At 46.1% G+C, this 16,120-nt stretch overlaps 1 protein-coding gene across 1 annotated transcript; it reads right to left on the bottom strand.

The window, feature by feature from the left end:
• Nucleotides 1-532: 532 nt before the first annotated feature.
• On the bottom strand, nucleotides 533-11,609 carry LOC100592754 (putative killer cell immunoglobulin-like receptor-like protein KIR3DX1). Its single transcript, XM_003281639.4, has 9 exons — nucleotides 11,570-11,609; nucleotides 11,316-11,351; nucleotides 10,389-10,667; nucleotides 8,544-8,849; nucleotides 7,292-7,591; nucleotides 6,473-6,523; nucleotides 2,172-2,294; nucleotides 1,391-1,443; nucleotides 533-1,282 (listed from the first exon to the last, which is right to left on the bottom strand). Exons 1-9 carry the CDS (start codon nucleotides 11,601-11,603, stop codon nucleotides 1,091-1,093), a joined length of 1,374 nt encoding a protein of 457 aa, XP_003281687.3. The 5' UTR covers nucleotides 11,604-11,609; the 3' UTR covers nucleotides 533-1,090.
• Nucleotides 11,610-16,120: the final 4,511 nt, after the last annotated feature.

Genomic DNA, 16,120 nt, shown 5'->3' on the forward strand with positions numbered 1-16,120 from the left:
GTTTTGTTACATTAGGTCTTTTCCAGGAGCCTGCACTGCATGAGAAAATAAGCTCTGCATCTTCAAATTTGCACCTTTAATCTAGAACAGCTAGAACTTCCTCTTTTGTATTCATGCTATTCTCTCCGACAGCCAGCAGCCACACATGGCTCTGAGAACTCAAACTGTGGCCATGTGGCTGAGGAACTGAATTTTAAACTTCATGGAATTTGATCTATTCTAAGTTAAAAAGCCATATTTGGCTAGTGGCTACCATATTAGATGATTCAGATATAGAATACACTTCATCTCTGCAAAATTTTGTTGAGTAACAGCAAAGACATGGAACCAACCCAAATGCCCATCAGTGACAGACTGGATAAAGAAAATGTGGTACATATACACCATGGAATACTACACAGTCATAAAAAAGAATGAGATCATATCATTTGCAGAGACATGAATGAAGCTGGAAGACATTATCCTCAGCAAACTAATGCAGGAACAGAAAACCAGACACTGCATGTTTTCACTTATAAGTGGGAGCTGAACAATGAGAACACATGGACACAGGGAGGGGAGCACATTCACTGGGGCCTGTCAGAGGAGGGTGGGGTTTACGGAGAGCATTAGGGAAGAGAGCTGATGCACGCTGGGCTTAATACCTAGGTGAGGGGTTGATAGATGCAGCAAACCACCATGGCACACATTTACCTGTGTAACAAACCTGCACATCCTGCACGTGTACCCCAGAACTTTAAAAAAGTTTTTTAAAAAAACCTTATTGAGTAATTTAGAGATTAAACTGGCTGAGCATACACAACGGCTTTCTAGAAGCATGTCTGTAGAGTTTCAGAATAAGTCAGATGATATTAATGAGATATCCAGGATGAGTGTGTGGGTATAGTCAAATCACCTTAAATGGTTGTATGCTCAAAATAGAATGGTAGAATGGCTAGTTGTCTGTTCAGCAGTGCTGGAATTTTAAGATAATCCCACAAGCATTCAGACACTCCTGTTGCCAGCTTGGAGGTGTCAAGATGGTACCAGAAGGAGGAAGAATGTCCATGGAAAAAAAACCCTCCTAGGAATAGATCCAGGTCCTTGCATATTAATGCCCTTTGTGCCAAAGACTGGGGGCAGCTCTGTCCTCAGCCTGGGCTTGGTGGACGGTGATGTAGATACTGGGCTCCTCTGAGAGGTAGTGGGGACACTGGGAGGCAGCAGTGAATCCTGTCTGTGAGAGGGCCTGGTGGTTTAACTGGGCATACATGATCTCCTGCGTCTCTTCTGCTGCAGGCTCCTGAGAGGATGAAGGTGAAAAGAGGAGCATATTCAGTGACCGAAGGAAGGGGCACTGTGAATGTGAGGGGATGAAGCTGTGGTGATGGTTTGGGCTGGGAGAACTCACCTCTTCATCCGTCCGTTGGCCTTCCATGGTCTCTGTGTTTGCCATGGTGGTGTCTGTGGGGTGAAAAAGAAAGTGTTGCAGATCTTCACATCAGAGGTGGCAATACCAAAACAAGGCAAGGGCATGCCTGAGGCTGCAACGTGATCCAGCCTCCCCCACTAAATTCAGAGAACCACCCATCAGCAACCCCGGGGCAATCTTGACTGCCCCAGGACCCCTCCCATCGATGGCCCCCACCCTTCTGCCTCTCTCATGGACCATCTCCTGCAGGTCAGTGGCCTCCCCAGAGGTGAGGTGCAGGTAGGGGAGGGGTTGGGGTGATTGGTCAGTGAAGGGAAGGAGCAGGGTTTCTCCATCAAGAACCTCAATGGAGGCCGGGCACAGTGGCTCATGCCTGTAATCCCAGCACCTTGGGAGGCCGAGGCGGGTGGATCACCAGGTCAGGAGATCGAGACCATCCTGGCTAACATGGTGAAATCCCGTCTCTACTAAAAATACAAAAAATTAGCCAGGCGTGGTGGCGGGCGCCTGTAGTCCCAGCTAATCAGGAGGCTGAGGTGGAAGAATGGTGTGAACCCGGGAGGCGGAACTTGCAGTGAGCCGAGATCGCGCCACTGCACCCCAGCCTGGGTGACAGAGCGAGACTCCATCTCAAAAAAAAAAAAAAAAAGAACCTCAACGGAAACACAGATCAACCCACAGGACGTGAACAGCCCCCCTGTGCCCTGGTCACATCCCCATGGGGCTCGCATGATACTGTCCTCCCCTCCCTGAGACTTACCATATTTTATGTAACACCAGAAACCAATAAAAGCAGAGAGGCAAACGCTAGTGGAGATGATGGCTACTGAGAGTCCAATGAGGACATTCCAGTTGCTTGACTGTCCTTGAGGACGATGTGTGTCTGTCAAGAAGCAAATGACAAACCCTCTCATTGACTGGTTGCCTGTTTTGTGCCAATACATACTGAACGCACAACATGCTTTATCTGAAGCTCTTCCAAGATCCCTACACGCAAACAGTTACTTTCTCCATTTTCCATCACTTACAAAAAATTCCAAGAGAAGTGAAGACACGTGTCCAAATCAAAGGGCCAGTAAGAGAGATGCAGAGGCCTGGTGTGGTGGTTCACACCTGTAATCCCAGCACTCTGGGAGGCCGAGAAGGGCAGATCACCTGAGGTCAGGAGTTAGAGACCAGCCTGGCCAACATGGCAAAACCCCGTCTCTACTGAAAATACAAAAATTAGCCAGGTGTGGTGGTACACGCCTGTGATCCCAGCTACTCAGAAGGCTGAGGCGGAAGAATCACTTGAACCCAGGAGGTGGAGGTTGTAGTAGGCCGAGATTGTACACAGGCTAGGTGACAGAGCAAGACTCCATCTCAAAAAAAAAAAAAAAAAAAAGGAGAGACATGGAGGTCTGAACCCAGGCCTACCAGGCTCCAGTGTGCCTCCCCTCCCACTTCCTCATGAGACAAGACAGTTTGTTTTTGCATGACAAAGGAAATCCTCTGAACACCATTTCCCCCATCACTCCTCAGCCCAGGACAAATGCACTTTCTGAGAATGGAGATAGAGGTGGCCAGAGGATGACTCTCATGCCAGTTTCTGAGAATTGAAATTGCTCCAAAGAATGCTGGTGCTTTTCTGAGTAATGAGTAAGAGCAGGTGGGTGGAGGATTCGGGAGAGAAAAAGGGGAGTGGGCACAGGCTATGTCACATAGGAGCACATCCTCCATTCCAGGACCCATGCTGAGAGGTGGTGGGAGGACTTCCACATGTGTGGACACATCTCATCCTCACTCTCGCATCCATGATATAGTCCTTGAGAGAAAACAGACTGTAGCCAGCCATACTCTTGGGCTCAATTGATGGCTCTGCTACTTCTAGACATTCACCTTGGGAAGCTTTTCTTTCTTCTCTTTGCTACTTTTTTTTTTCTATAAGGAGGAGGCATCATTAGCCCAATATTCTATCCAAGAACTTGGATGCTTTGGCCAGGTGCTGCAGCTCATGCCTGTAATCCCAGCACTTTGGGAGGCGGAGGCAGGCTGATCACTGGAGTTCAGGAGTTCAAGACCAGCTTGACCAACATAGTGAAATCCGTCTCTACTAAAAATACAAAAATCAGCAGGGCGCGGTGGCAGGTGCCTTTAATCCCAGCTACTTGGGAGGCTGAGGCAGGAGAATCACTTGAAACTGGGACATTGCAGTAAGCCAGTTTCATGCCACTGCACTCCAGCCTGGGTGACGCAGAGAGACTCTGTCTCAAACAAAAAGAAAAAAGAAAAGAAAGAAAATGGATGCTTCCCAAGGTGAGTGACCATAACTAGCAGAGCCATCCATTGAGCCCAAGTGTCTGATTATAATCTTTTCTCTTTCAGGGACTATTTCTCGTTCCCCCATAAGGCTCCCTGCTGAGTTGCTCCTTCTCTGATAGCCCAAGTATGAGTTGCCATCAATGGAAACAGAGGCTCAGAGAGAAACGAGCGTGCCCCAGGTCATGCACTGAGGAATACTGGAACGAGGTTCTGAACTCTCCCTCTTAGTGAGTCCAGCTGTGAGCCTCTCCTGAATCCACCTGCTCAACTCCTTCTCCAGCCCTGGCACATCTAAGCCGCCATGAGTGTCCTCTACGAGGACGTCACACCCCCACCAGGCTCCTGGCTTCCACTCCTGCCTCCTTGTAATAAACACTATTCACATCGGCCGATTGCTATCTCTAAAATAGAATGTGGATCATGAAACGTTTCTGACTAAAACCTTTGTCTTCAGCCGGGCACAGTGGCTGATGCCTGTAATCGCAGCACTTTGGGAGGCCAAGGTGGGTGGATCACCTGAAGTCAGGAGTTCAAGACCAGCCTGGCCAACATGGTGAAATCCTGTCTCTACTAAAAATACAAAAATTAGCCAGGCGTGGTGGCGGGCCCCTGCAATCCCAGCTACTCAGGAGGCTGAGGCAGGAGAATCGCTTGAACCCAGGAGGCGGAGGTTGCAGTGAGCCAAGATCACACCATTGCACTCCAACCTGGGCAACAGAGCAAGACTCCGTCTCAAAAAAAAAAAAAAAAAAAAAAGTCTGGGCACAGTGGCTCACACCTGTAGTCCCAGCACTTTGGGACACCGAGGCAGGTGGATCACAAGGTCAAGAGATCGAGACCATCCTGCCCAACATGGTGAAACCCCGTCTCTACTAAAAATACAAAAATTAGTCGGGTATGGTGGTGGGTGCCTATAATCCCAGCTACTCGGGAGGCTGAGACAGGAGAATCACTTGAACATGGGAGGCAGAGGTTGCAGTGAGCGGAGATCGCACCACTGCACTCCAGTGTGGGTGACAGAGCAAGACTCCATCTCAAAAAAAAAAAAAAATCGTAATTAAATTGTTTGTAACTCAAAGAATTGAGGGGATGGATGTCTTATCCTCCATGATGTGCTTATTTCACATTTCATGCCTGTATCAAAACATCTCATGCACCTGATAAATATACACACCTACTACGTACCCACAAAAATTAAACATTTTAAAAACGAGAAACCTTCACGTGAGTTGGTCCCTGTCCATCTCTCTCAGCTCCACTCCTCTCCCCCGACGTGTCAGCCTCACTGGTGCTGTGAACACACCCAAGCCGTTGCCATGTTGAATTTTTTTTTTTTTTTTGAGACGGAGTCTCCTCCTGTCGCCCAAGCTGGAGTGCAGTGGCATAATCTCGGCTCACTGCAACCTCCGCCTCCCAGGTTCAAACAATTCTCCTGCCTCAGCCTCCGGAGCAGCTGGGACCACAGGCATGCACCACCACGCCCAGCTAATTTTTGTATTTTTAGTAGAGACGGGGTTTTACCATTTTGACCAGGATGGTCTCGATCTCTTGACCTTGTGATCTGCCCGCCTCGGACTCCCAAAGTGCTGGGATTACAGTTGTGAGTCCCGCCCCCCGCCCTGCTATGTTGAGTTTATGGCACCACTGTTTACCTGCTGGGAATATCCTTCCATCAATCCTTCCAACACTGGCTGTCCTTGTCATCAGGATCACACCTTAAATGTCACTTCCTTGAGTGACATAGAGTCTTCCCTTCCACCCACTCTAAAGGATCCACTTAAGCTTTCTCTGTCACATGACTCAATCTTAATGAATACAAAACTAATGAATCTGAATAAATGAGTTCACACGTTTATTCATTATAATTTTTCTCCTCCCTGCACACACCACTGGAATATGATAACCTGAACACAGGAACTGTTGAATATGTCATAGGACTTTAGAAGATGGATGATAAGGCTCGGTGTGGTGGCTCATGCCTGTAATCCCAGCACTTTGGGAGGCCGAGGAGGACCGATCACTTGAGGTCAGCCTGGTCAACATGGCGAAACCCCGACTCTACTAAAAATACAAAAATTAGCTGGGTGTGGTGGCGGGCACCTGTAATCCTAGCTACTCAGGAGGCTGAGGCAGGAGAATCTCTTGAATACAGGAGGCAGAGGTTGCAGCGAGCTGAGATCGCGCCATTGTACTCCAGCCTGGGAGACAAGAGCAAAACTCTGTCTCAAAAAAAAAAAAAAAAAATAGCTGGGTATGGTGGCGGGTACCTGTAATCCCAGCTACTCAGGAGGCTGAGACAGGAGAATCGCTTGAACCTGGGCGACAGAGGTTGCAGTGAGCTGAGATTGTGCCACTGCACTCCAGCCTGGGTGACAGAGTGAGACTCTGCCGCAAAAAAAAAAAAAAGAGATAGATAATAAATATTTAATGTGGTCTCTTAAATCCTTCCCATCTCCCAGCACTTTCATGTTCACAGACCTCCCTGGAGGAATGAGAAGCACCGCTTTTCAGCAAGGGTCAGGTGACTCTGACCTCTTCCTCCCCTGTGGACCAGGCCTCAGTCCCAAAGCATCTGAGGCTGAAAGACCTCACAGATCCCTGCACTGACCACAGTCTCAGATGTGGATGGGGAATCTGGGGACCTGGGAGGGGCTGCCTAGCCCAGGGTCATGGAGCTGGGAGGTGGCACAGCTTTCACTCACACAGGGGCCTTCCGTCTCCCCAGGGACTCAGACACTGGGATAAGAGTTATTTGCTTACCAGATTCAGGGGTGGATTCCGTGAATGACAGAGGAGTACTCTTAGTGTTTCCTAGGAAAAATAAAAGGCAGAGAAGTGGTGAGCAAGCATCATTGATTGCCCCATTAAAGTAGGACCATTTTCTTTTTTCTTTTCTTTTTTTTTTTTTTTGAGATGGAGTCTCACTCTGTCACCCAGGCTGGAGTGCAGTGGTGCCATCTTGTCTCACTGCAACCTCCACCTCCTGGGTTCAAGCGATTCTCCTGCCTCAACCTCCCGAGCATTAGCACCATTTTCTTTGGAGGGTTGGTCCCTGCACACCCCCTACTCTGTCATCCACCTAAAGACCAACGGGGGTCCTGGGGTCTCTTCCCTGGAATCTCTGGGGGACAATTCCTTCCCTGGGATGGGAAGGTGATAAGGAGATGCATGGTGATATCAACAGACATTGTCTTCCATCAGGATGATAAATCTCCACATTCCCTGGCAGGGAGATCTCCCTGAGGTGAGGGGTCAGGAGGGGCTTTGGAGAAACGGAAAAGGGTGAGGGGCTGAGGCAACCTCTGATCTCCACAAACTACATCTGGCCTCACCTCCCCCTGTGTTTGTCCTGATCTCTTTCTTCATACAGGAGGTGGCGGAGGGTGTGGAGCTGCCCCGTTTACCACCCTACACCCTGACAGCCCCATCATGCTCAGCTTCTTTTTTCCTGTTTGTATTTGTCACAGTTTCATTTTATCCAGAATACCTAATACCCCTGTGTCCCCAGTGGGACGCCCCTCAGGTGTGGCTCTGTGATCTAGTGGGCACCAGCGCATGCAGCAGGCATGGGCTCCTCACCTGTGACATAAAGGTGCAGTGGGTCACTGGGGGCTGACCACTCATAGGGAGAGTCATTGAAAGAACCATAGCATCTATAGGTCCCACCAGGGACTGGCATTGCGGGGCCCACAGAAAAGTTGGCCTGGAATGCTCCACTGCATCTCCACCCTCCACTTCGCCACTGCCCATGAGCAACCCCGTCTCTGAACAGATGATACCAGTCAAATGAGATTTCAGAGCTGCAGAAAAAGGTCAACTTCTCTCCCAGCCTCATCATGGGGTCCACATGGGTGGAGAGAGAAGGCTTTTTGTATTTTCCTGAGAGACAAAGAGGCTGATTTTAGAACACACTCCTGAGTGTATGAACAAAGTAATCTCTCTCCCTCTTTTGTTTTTTTTTTTCCTTTGAGACAGAGTTTCACTCTTGTCTCCCAGGCTGCAGTGCAGTGGCACGATCTCAGCTCACTGCAACCTCAGTATCCTGGGTTCAAGTGATTCTCCTGCCTTAGCCTCCTGAGTAGCTGGGATTACAGGCACGAACCACCACGCCCAGCTAATTTTTGTATTTTTAGTAGAGACAAGGCTTCACCATGTTGGTCAGGCTGGTCTCGAACTCCTGACCTTGTGATCCGCCCACCTCAGCCTCCTAAAGTGCTGGGATTACAGGAGTGAGCCACCGCGCCCAGCCTCGCTGTTGTTATCTTGGCAGCAGATTCCGAATGACGGCTGGTGCCTCTGTCAATCTCATTTTCATCTCTAGGGTCCTGAATCAGCCTATGTCTGTGTCTTTTTACTTCCTCTGCATTTCATTGATTCTGCTTTTGACTGTGTCCCTGTGGCTTACCGCCCCTAGAAGCCATATGAGATGTGGGGTTCTCCTAGAAAATGGGAGTTACTCTGTGCTTCAAGAACCTTCAGAAAACATAGTGCTGGCCTTGAGTTCTCTGACATGGGGCTACGGGGTTATGAGTCTCACTATTTTTCAATTGTGTGTGTTGAAAAAATATAAGAATCTCAGGAGGATCAGAAGGAACCTCACAGGCTCCCACTGCAGGGAACAAGGAGTTAGACGTGACTACTTGTTGGGGAGGGTGGAAGTGACCCCTCCTGCCTCTTTAGGCAGTAAGACGTGTTAAACCCCCTTGCTGAGCACTTCCTCACAGTCCCTCTTTTCCTTTATTTCTCTTCCTCTACTGAGGTTTCATTAACAACCGCATTACATGGAGCTCCCATGGCACAAACAGACCACAGCTGGTCCAGCCACACTTACCCGTGATCACAATGTCCAGGGGGTCACTGGGAGCCGACCACTCATAGCTGGAGTGACTGAAACAACCACAGCACCTGTAGGCTCCTGCGTGGGCAGGCGTTACAGGACCCACGGAAAAGACAGCCTCGACGTAATGGATCCCAGCCTCCATCCCCTCGTCAAGCTGCTGGGAATGCTGTATGTGCCCGTCTTTGTATAAGACAAATTCATCAAAGGCCAGTTCTGAGTGACAGCGCAGGCTCACCCTGGCTCCTACATGCACCACGAAGCTTGGGTGCGCTGAGATGGAAGGTTTTGTGAACAAGCCTGAGAGCAGAGACACAAGAGTTCACATGAGTCTCCTTCCTCACCCCTCACCCGAGACCTCCGGGTGAATCTGTCCCTCGTCACCCCCAAAGCCCGTCCACGTCCTTCCTGTTTGTGTGCATGCATGTTCTCTCTGCGTGGATTCCCACTGTCTGGCTTGAAACCATATGAGATGTGAGGTTCTCCTGGAAAATAGGAATTAGTCTGTGCTTTGAGAACCTTCAGAAAACACACGGCTGGACTTAGGTTCCCTGGCATGGAACTGTGAGGTTATGAGCCTCACTGTTTTTCAATTCTGTGTGTTGAAAAATACAAGAATCTCTGGAGGATCAGAAGAAACCTCACAGGCTCATACTGAAGGAAACAACTGGTTTTGTCCCAAAACCCAAGAGGTTAGACGTGACTACTTGTTGGGGAGGGTGGAAGTGACTCCTTTTCCCTACTTAGGCAGAAGGACATGGTAAACTCCTTTGCTGGGCAGCCCCTCACAGTCCCAATCTCCGTTCAGATCCTCCAGGAGCTTTCGTAGCCTGGATCTCCCTGCCTCACCCCAACCTGCTTTCCCCGCTCTCTTGGTGGAAAGACCCAACTCTTCTCTGTTCCTTCTGAGCTCCTTGAATGTGAGACTGCCAAATTAAAATACATGCATTGTCAATGTCGTAAAATGGTTGTACAGCAAAACTGAAATGTTTATTCTGTCATTTTCAAAGTTACAAATTAATGACTTGCAAATTGAGAACCATTTTCCAGTTCTTAAATTTTTCTCCCATGCTTCAAGAAGTTAACAACAACAAAAACTGATTTTGCTTTATTAACACAGAACCAACCATGCAAATCCTAATTCTTGATGCTTTCTCTGAAATCCTTCCTTGACTCATGGTTCAAGGCACAGATCTCTATCTTTCTCTTCCAGAAAACTCTACACTCTCTCTCTCTTTATGTGTATATTTACATACATATATAAAATATGAATAACTCCACACTCTCCCTTCCCTGCTTTATAGGATGAGCAGGGGCGACTCCACAGGATGAGTTTCTAACTCTCCGTGAGACACTCTGCACATCCATGAGAGAGAAGGGATGAGTGTCAGGAGACTGGGAAGGAGGAGAGGAACGGGTGAGTTTCCCAATCCATGTCCCACTGAGCCACTGGACTCATCTCCCAAGGGAATTGTCACTTCCCCAAGGCTCTGGCTCCTTCAAGGCAGGGTAACGACTTCCCTGGGGGAAACACTGGTGCTGGGATCAGGCAACATGGCTCCTCCCTGGATCCACCCTGCTGCAGTTCATACCAGCACCCTGCGTCTGCTACTCCCCAGGCAGATTCTCCCGCTGCTTGGCTTCCTCCCTCCTCCTCCACCTGGGTACCTGATTCCTCACAGGAAATGCCCTCTCTTTAAATTCCCAGGATGGCTTCTGTGTCCACAGTTAGTGCATGACTAGGAATCCCACAACAACTCTCTGGCGTCACTGGGTGTGGACTCTGGGCAGGTCCATCTGGACACCAGGTGGACGTGGGGTGGGCTGGACTTCTCCTACCTGTGACGATGATCTTCAGGGAGCTGCTCTCAGCTGACCACTTTGAGGTGTGCTTGTAAATTCCAACACATTTGTAGGTCCCTGCGTGTCCTGGGGTCACAGGGCTGATGGTGATGTTGTTGGAAAGGCCAGCGTGCAGCTCACGGATTCGGGTCCCAGTTGTTTGGACTATTGTCAATATGACAAACCGAAGACGGGGATGACAGGAGAGAGTCACACGTCCTCCTAGGGGAACCACAGGGCTTGGCCAGGCTGACAGGGAGAGCTTGAACTGAGCACCTGGAAGAGAAGGAGGCACAGCCTAGAGAGGGAAATGTGGAGCTCCCTGTCTCCCACTGTCTTTGGGGGCGTTTCTTTCTTTATATTGTTCTAGTTTGCCCTGTAACATGGGGTCCCCTCATGCCCTGGGATGCCTGGTAGTGAGCCAGGGACACAGCCCACCCCAGAGTGGACATGGAAGGTCTCCCCAGAACAGCATTCTACTAAGCGTGATGATACAATATTGAGCCCGGTTGCTCCTCGTTCTTGTCTACAACAGAAATCTGTGCATGGAGGAGAAGGAGGAAATCTACCAGATTCAAGCAATACAAAAAACATATCAACTCATTTAACAATTCCCAACACAAGTGCCCGGCACTGGGTCCCTGCCTCCCGACATAGAGTACTCCTACCCACCCCCAGACATGCCGGCTTCTGAGCATCACAGGCTCCTTCAGGAGATTGGATGAGCCCGAGGGGCTGCCTATGGAGGGTTTCTAGAACAAAATGGAGCCTGGGGTCTCCAGAGGACTCCCTTCCTGTGTTCCCAGTGCTCACTGCAAAGCCCTCCCCATGTCATCTGCATCAGCCTGACTTCGTGTCCGCCCTCCCTGCCTGGAGAATCATTTGTGTTTGGCCACAGCATCCTAGGACTGAGATAGGACTCACCCGCATGTGTGCAGATCTTCTGGTTCAGGCAGAATCCTGGGCAAAAAAAAAAAAAAAAAAGACAGAGAGAGAGAGAGATAGCTTGTCTTCATGTGAATCCTGCCCTCCTTGGAACTAGGTTTGTCAGCTCAGCCTGGATTCAGAGGGTGGATGAACCTGGCTTCCCACCCCCAGCCCCGGGTTGTGGGGAGGCCAGGTCTTCAAGAGAGCATTTTCCATCCCAACCCTGTCCTCCTTTCCCTTCCATGACTTACCCAGACACAGGAGGGTGAAGAGTTTGGGGGCCATGGTGCCACTTCTATTGGGCAGGACACAGGGGTTGAGCTAAATTGGGAAATGAACAGGATGTGGTAACCACGGTTCCAGTTTCAGTTTGCAGAGTTTAGAGGGTGCCCACCACACAGGAAGATGGCCAGCTCTCACCCTGAACATAGTGGGTACATGGGAAACTTGCAGGTGGTATTCTTGGTTCAACAGAGCCCCTAACAAAGGTCTGACTTGAACCCCAGCACTGACCAATGCATAATGCCTAAATTTCAAATTTAATTTTTCTATGTGCAAAATTGTAGGATGGTATCTTAATATCGTATTGCCTTTTTTGAGAACTATGCATGATTCGATTTCTGCGATGCAACATTCTCCTGCCAAATTAAAATAGACGCATTGTCAATGTCGTAAAACGGTGTACAGTAAAACTGAAAGGTTTATCCTGTTATTTTCAAAGTTGCAACTTAATTACTTGCGAATTGAGAATAATTTTCAAGTTCTTCAATTTTTCTCCTATGCTTCAAGAAGTTAACACCGAGAATAATTGATTTGCATTATTAACACAGAAGCCAGCGTGAAAATCCTGGTTCTTGATGTTTTCTCTGAAATCCTTCCTTGACTCACAGTTCAAGACACAGATCTCTATCTTTCTCTTCCAGAAAACTCTACTCTTTCTCTCTGTGCATATTTACATACATATATAAACTGTGAATAGCACAAACATATGTACATATAACACTGAAGGTTCTCCCCAAAAGCCAATTCATATTATTAAAAAATTAGTAAGATTATAGCAGGAAAAAAAAGCCCTGTGAAATCCACACTGAAAAAAAACAGCATATTCACAAAAATAGTATCAATTCATGCTTTGCCTCTCATCTGTCCCAGAACTTCTCAACGTATGAAAACCACACACACACAATTTGGGATCTTTTCTGTGTCATTTTTGTAAATATGTGTCTTCCGTATCATAGCTATCATCTGGTAATATTTGTGTGTGTGTATGTACATATATTTTTACGTTTTAAATATAGCACAAAAGGATAGTTTGTTTTGTGTTTTTGATTGTAAAATGATACCGCTATGCTCCTAATGCTCTGCCTAGCTCTTGTTTATTTAACAACAGACAGACTGCAGTAAATCGCTTGCATATTCCTCAATGTATTTGTCCTTTTGGGCAGATATGACGCGTGTTTTCACCAGGCATTTTGCTTTTTGGAGCAATGTTTGCTGGAGCATTCTTGCCTGTGTGTCCTGGGTTTTAAGAGTGAGTTTCCCTGAGTACACACCCCAGGGTGGGACTGCAGGACATGAGGAATGTCAAGATAAAAATAAACTGACAAGAACACATTTTTTCCAGAGTGATGACCCCAAAACTGCCAGCAACGGTTGTCAGATTCTGTTGTTTTTTCCACTTCTCAGAAAATACCTGATTACAGATGACAGAGGATTAACTTGATGTTAACATTTACTTACATATATTCTACAATAGAAAAATATTTTGAATACATGCTGTGATATAAATATCTGTACCTGTAAGCAAATGTATCACCTATGAGAAATAATTTTTACAAATCAGTGATGCCATTTATTAAACATTGTGCTATGTTTCATAAAATGTGTTATAACTGATTGAATTGGAAGCGAGATTTGCAAAGTTCAAGACCCCAGTAGTGGACAGTCACCCTCCAAGCAAACACACGGGACAAACACCCACTTGAAAATATGACGCATGCATTGGTTAAAAATGAGGAGAACTTGTTAATTTGACGTTACTAAATATACTTCACGGTGTTTCCGGGTTTCTTGCCAGGAAGACAGCTTAGCAGTGTTTACACATTGGAATGAGGTCAACAACTTTGTGAAGTAAGCTGTTTTAATCCAGTGCAATTTTTATTTAGTACAAATTAAAGTTCTAAGAAGTAAGCGTACACTGGAGTGTGAGAACAAGACACAGCATAATTAATAGCAGAGGGGCCATGGCCTTTGAAGAAGGAAAATTTGAACACTGATAACTTCAAAAGTTTGGCTTTTGAAGGTGAGAGTTAAGTGTATATACATTTCAAAACGTTCCATGAAATTGGAAATTTTTAATTTTATATTGAAGAACGTGATTTTGTGCTTTTTAAAGCAGTGTTGAGAATATAAATAATTACAGGAGTTAATTTGGGATATTGATGTGGGGCATATTTTGATTACTGAATTCAATGCCTAAATTCGCAACTCTTCACTAAAACAAGCTCTACTAAATGTTGAATGCATGTGATGCATTACATGTTAATTAGTATATCTTTAAACTATTTTCCTTCATGAATTATTTCCAGAAGGACCCATATCATCTGTAGATCTTAGGTATATCAAGCAAATTTTCCAGAAGTGCCGCCCAAGCAATAAATACAAATAGTTGATTGATTAGGTAAAGAAGCAAGGCTCTTGCAGGCAAGAGCCAGTGGTGTGTTTTGTGTCCATTCGTGATGATTTAAAAGATTCTATTCACTTGAGGTACATTTAAAGAAATGTCGTAGCCTAATCTCCTGACGGGCTTATGGATTCCTCTGGGAAAACCACATAAAAGAGTAAATTCAGAAGGTCAGAAATAAGCCACACCTAAATTTTTCAAATATGGATCCTGGACAAATAAACCAGATCCTATCTATTCCTTACTTGCGTTCTCTTCTTCAAAAATTCCAATTTTAAAAACGTTGGGTGTTCTTGATCTGTCTTCATATGACTGTACCCTGGCTGAGTATTTTTTAAATATGTATATGTTTCCATCCCTTTGTATATACTTTCTGCAAGCATGCCTTTCTCTGTTTCCAGCTACAGTTACTTTATATTTTCTGTATTTTAATGTGCTCCACCTATTTAATACCTTTCTTGTAAATTCATGAATTTCTTTTTATTTTTACCTCACTTTTAACATCATTAAAATGAGGGAAATAACTCTTCTAACCTATATAACATGTCTAAGTTTTTGGTGCTTTAATGCATTTTATTTATTTATTTATTCATGTATTTATTTTAAGACAAAGTTTCACTCTTGTTGCCCAGGCTGGGGCGCAGTGGCATGATCTCAGCTCACTGCAACCTCTGCCTCCCAAGTTCAAGATATTCTCCTGCTCAGCCTACCAAATAGCTGGGATTACAGACTCCTGCCACCACGCTGGCTAATATTTTGTAATTTTAGTACAGATGGGGTTGGGCAGGCTGGTCTCAAACTCCTGACCTCAGGTGATCTGCCTGCCTTGGCTTCCCAATTGCATTTTATTTTTGAAAGAAACTCAAGGTGCCTCAAATTTCTCTGGGGCTATCTCATATTTGTATCACTTTCACTTTCTGAATAAGTTCCCTTCTTATACACAAAAATTTTATTAGGGTATACTTACGCTTTACTTTTTCTTTACAGTAGCCATGACAGTTTACATTCTGATTAATCCTCATTGTTAAGAGGAATGAGCTCCTTCCTCAATACTAACATGAAGTAGGCAGCACCTTGAATTCTGGTCATCTCTTACCTTCAATTGGTAAAGAGGGAAGTCAACACATCCCAATAAACCTCCAGTTTCTTCTGCCCATTGGACAATTTCTTCCGCAGTTTTGCCGTCTTGGAGCAAGGCAAAATCTGCACACAAAGTAGCCTCTTCCATCGGAAGCTCTGTGAGCTATCGTCACCATGCTGTATATTAGATCTCTAGAACATTTTCATCCTGCATAACCAAACTTTGTAGCCTTTGACCAACGTGTCCTCATTTCCCACACTAAAAACCCGCCTGACTATAGTGTAAAAAGACCATATTACATACCTGAAATTTGCTAACAGTATACATCTTACATATTCTCACCACATAAAAAAAATGAAGACAAAAATGATAACCCTGTGAGGGGAGAGACACTTTTTTGTTAGCTCGATTGTGGTAACTATTTCACGTACATCAAAACATCATATTCTACCCACCAAATATGTACAATTTCTATATGTCCACAAAGCTTGAAAGTATTTGTTACGATCATTGTGATTCTCTCCTTTTTTTTTTAAATAATAAAGACATTTAATGTCTCAATTCACAAAAAGTTTTGAGGCAGGCAGTGCTAGTGTTGTCCCAGCAACCTAGTGGCACTGGGGTTGTGGGTTGTGGGGTTCGGTGGTGGTATTCCTGGGATTCTCTAGGCCTCATATCTTTTTATAATCAATGTTATTTTGTTTTAAGTTCCAGGGTACATGTCCAGGACTTGCAGGTTTGCGACATAAGGAAACTTGTGCCATGGTGGTTTGCTGCACCTACAAACCCATCACCACATGGCCTGTGGCCCCTTTGCTTTGGATAATTTCTCCCATTTGGAATGGAAACATTCACCCAGTGCCTATACCCCCATTGTATCTTGGAAGTAGCTAACTTGTTTTTAATTTTACAGGCTCATACGGGGAAGAGACTTGCCTTGTCTTAGATGAGACTTTGGACTTGGACTTGTGAATTCATGCTGGAATGAGCTAAGACTTTGGGAACTGTTGGGAAGGCATGATTGGTTTTGAAATGTGA

Source organism: Nomascus leucogenys, chromosome 10 (assembly GCF_006542625.1).
Source record: "Nomascus leucogenys isolate Asia chromosome 10, Asia_NLE_v1, whole genome shotgun sequence".
NCBI lineage: Eukaryota > Metazoa > Chordata > Mammalia > Primates > Hylobatidae > Nomascus > Nomascus leucogenys.

Excerpts from the sequence above, each read along its gene's own strand:
- LOC100592754 (XM_003281639.4), bottom strand. The coding sequence starts at position 11,603 with ATGGCCCCCAAACTCTTCACCCTCCTGTGTCTGG. Across the intron at positions 10,668-11,315 it reads GAAGATCTGCACACATGCGG|GTGCTCAGTTCAAGCTCTCC; the intron begins GTGAGTCCTATC and ends CTTCTCTTCCAG. Across the intron at positions 7,592-8,543 it reads CCTGGACATTGTGATCACGG|GAAAATACAAAAAGCCTTCT; the intron begins GTAAGTGTGGCT and ends TTTGTCTCTCAG.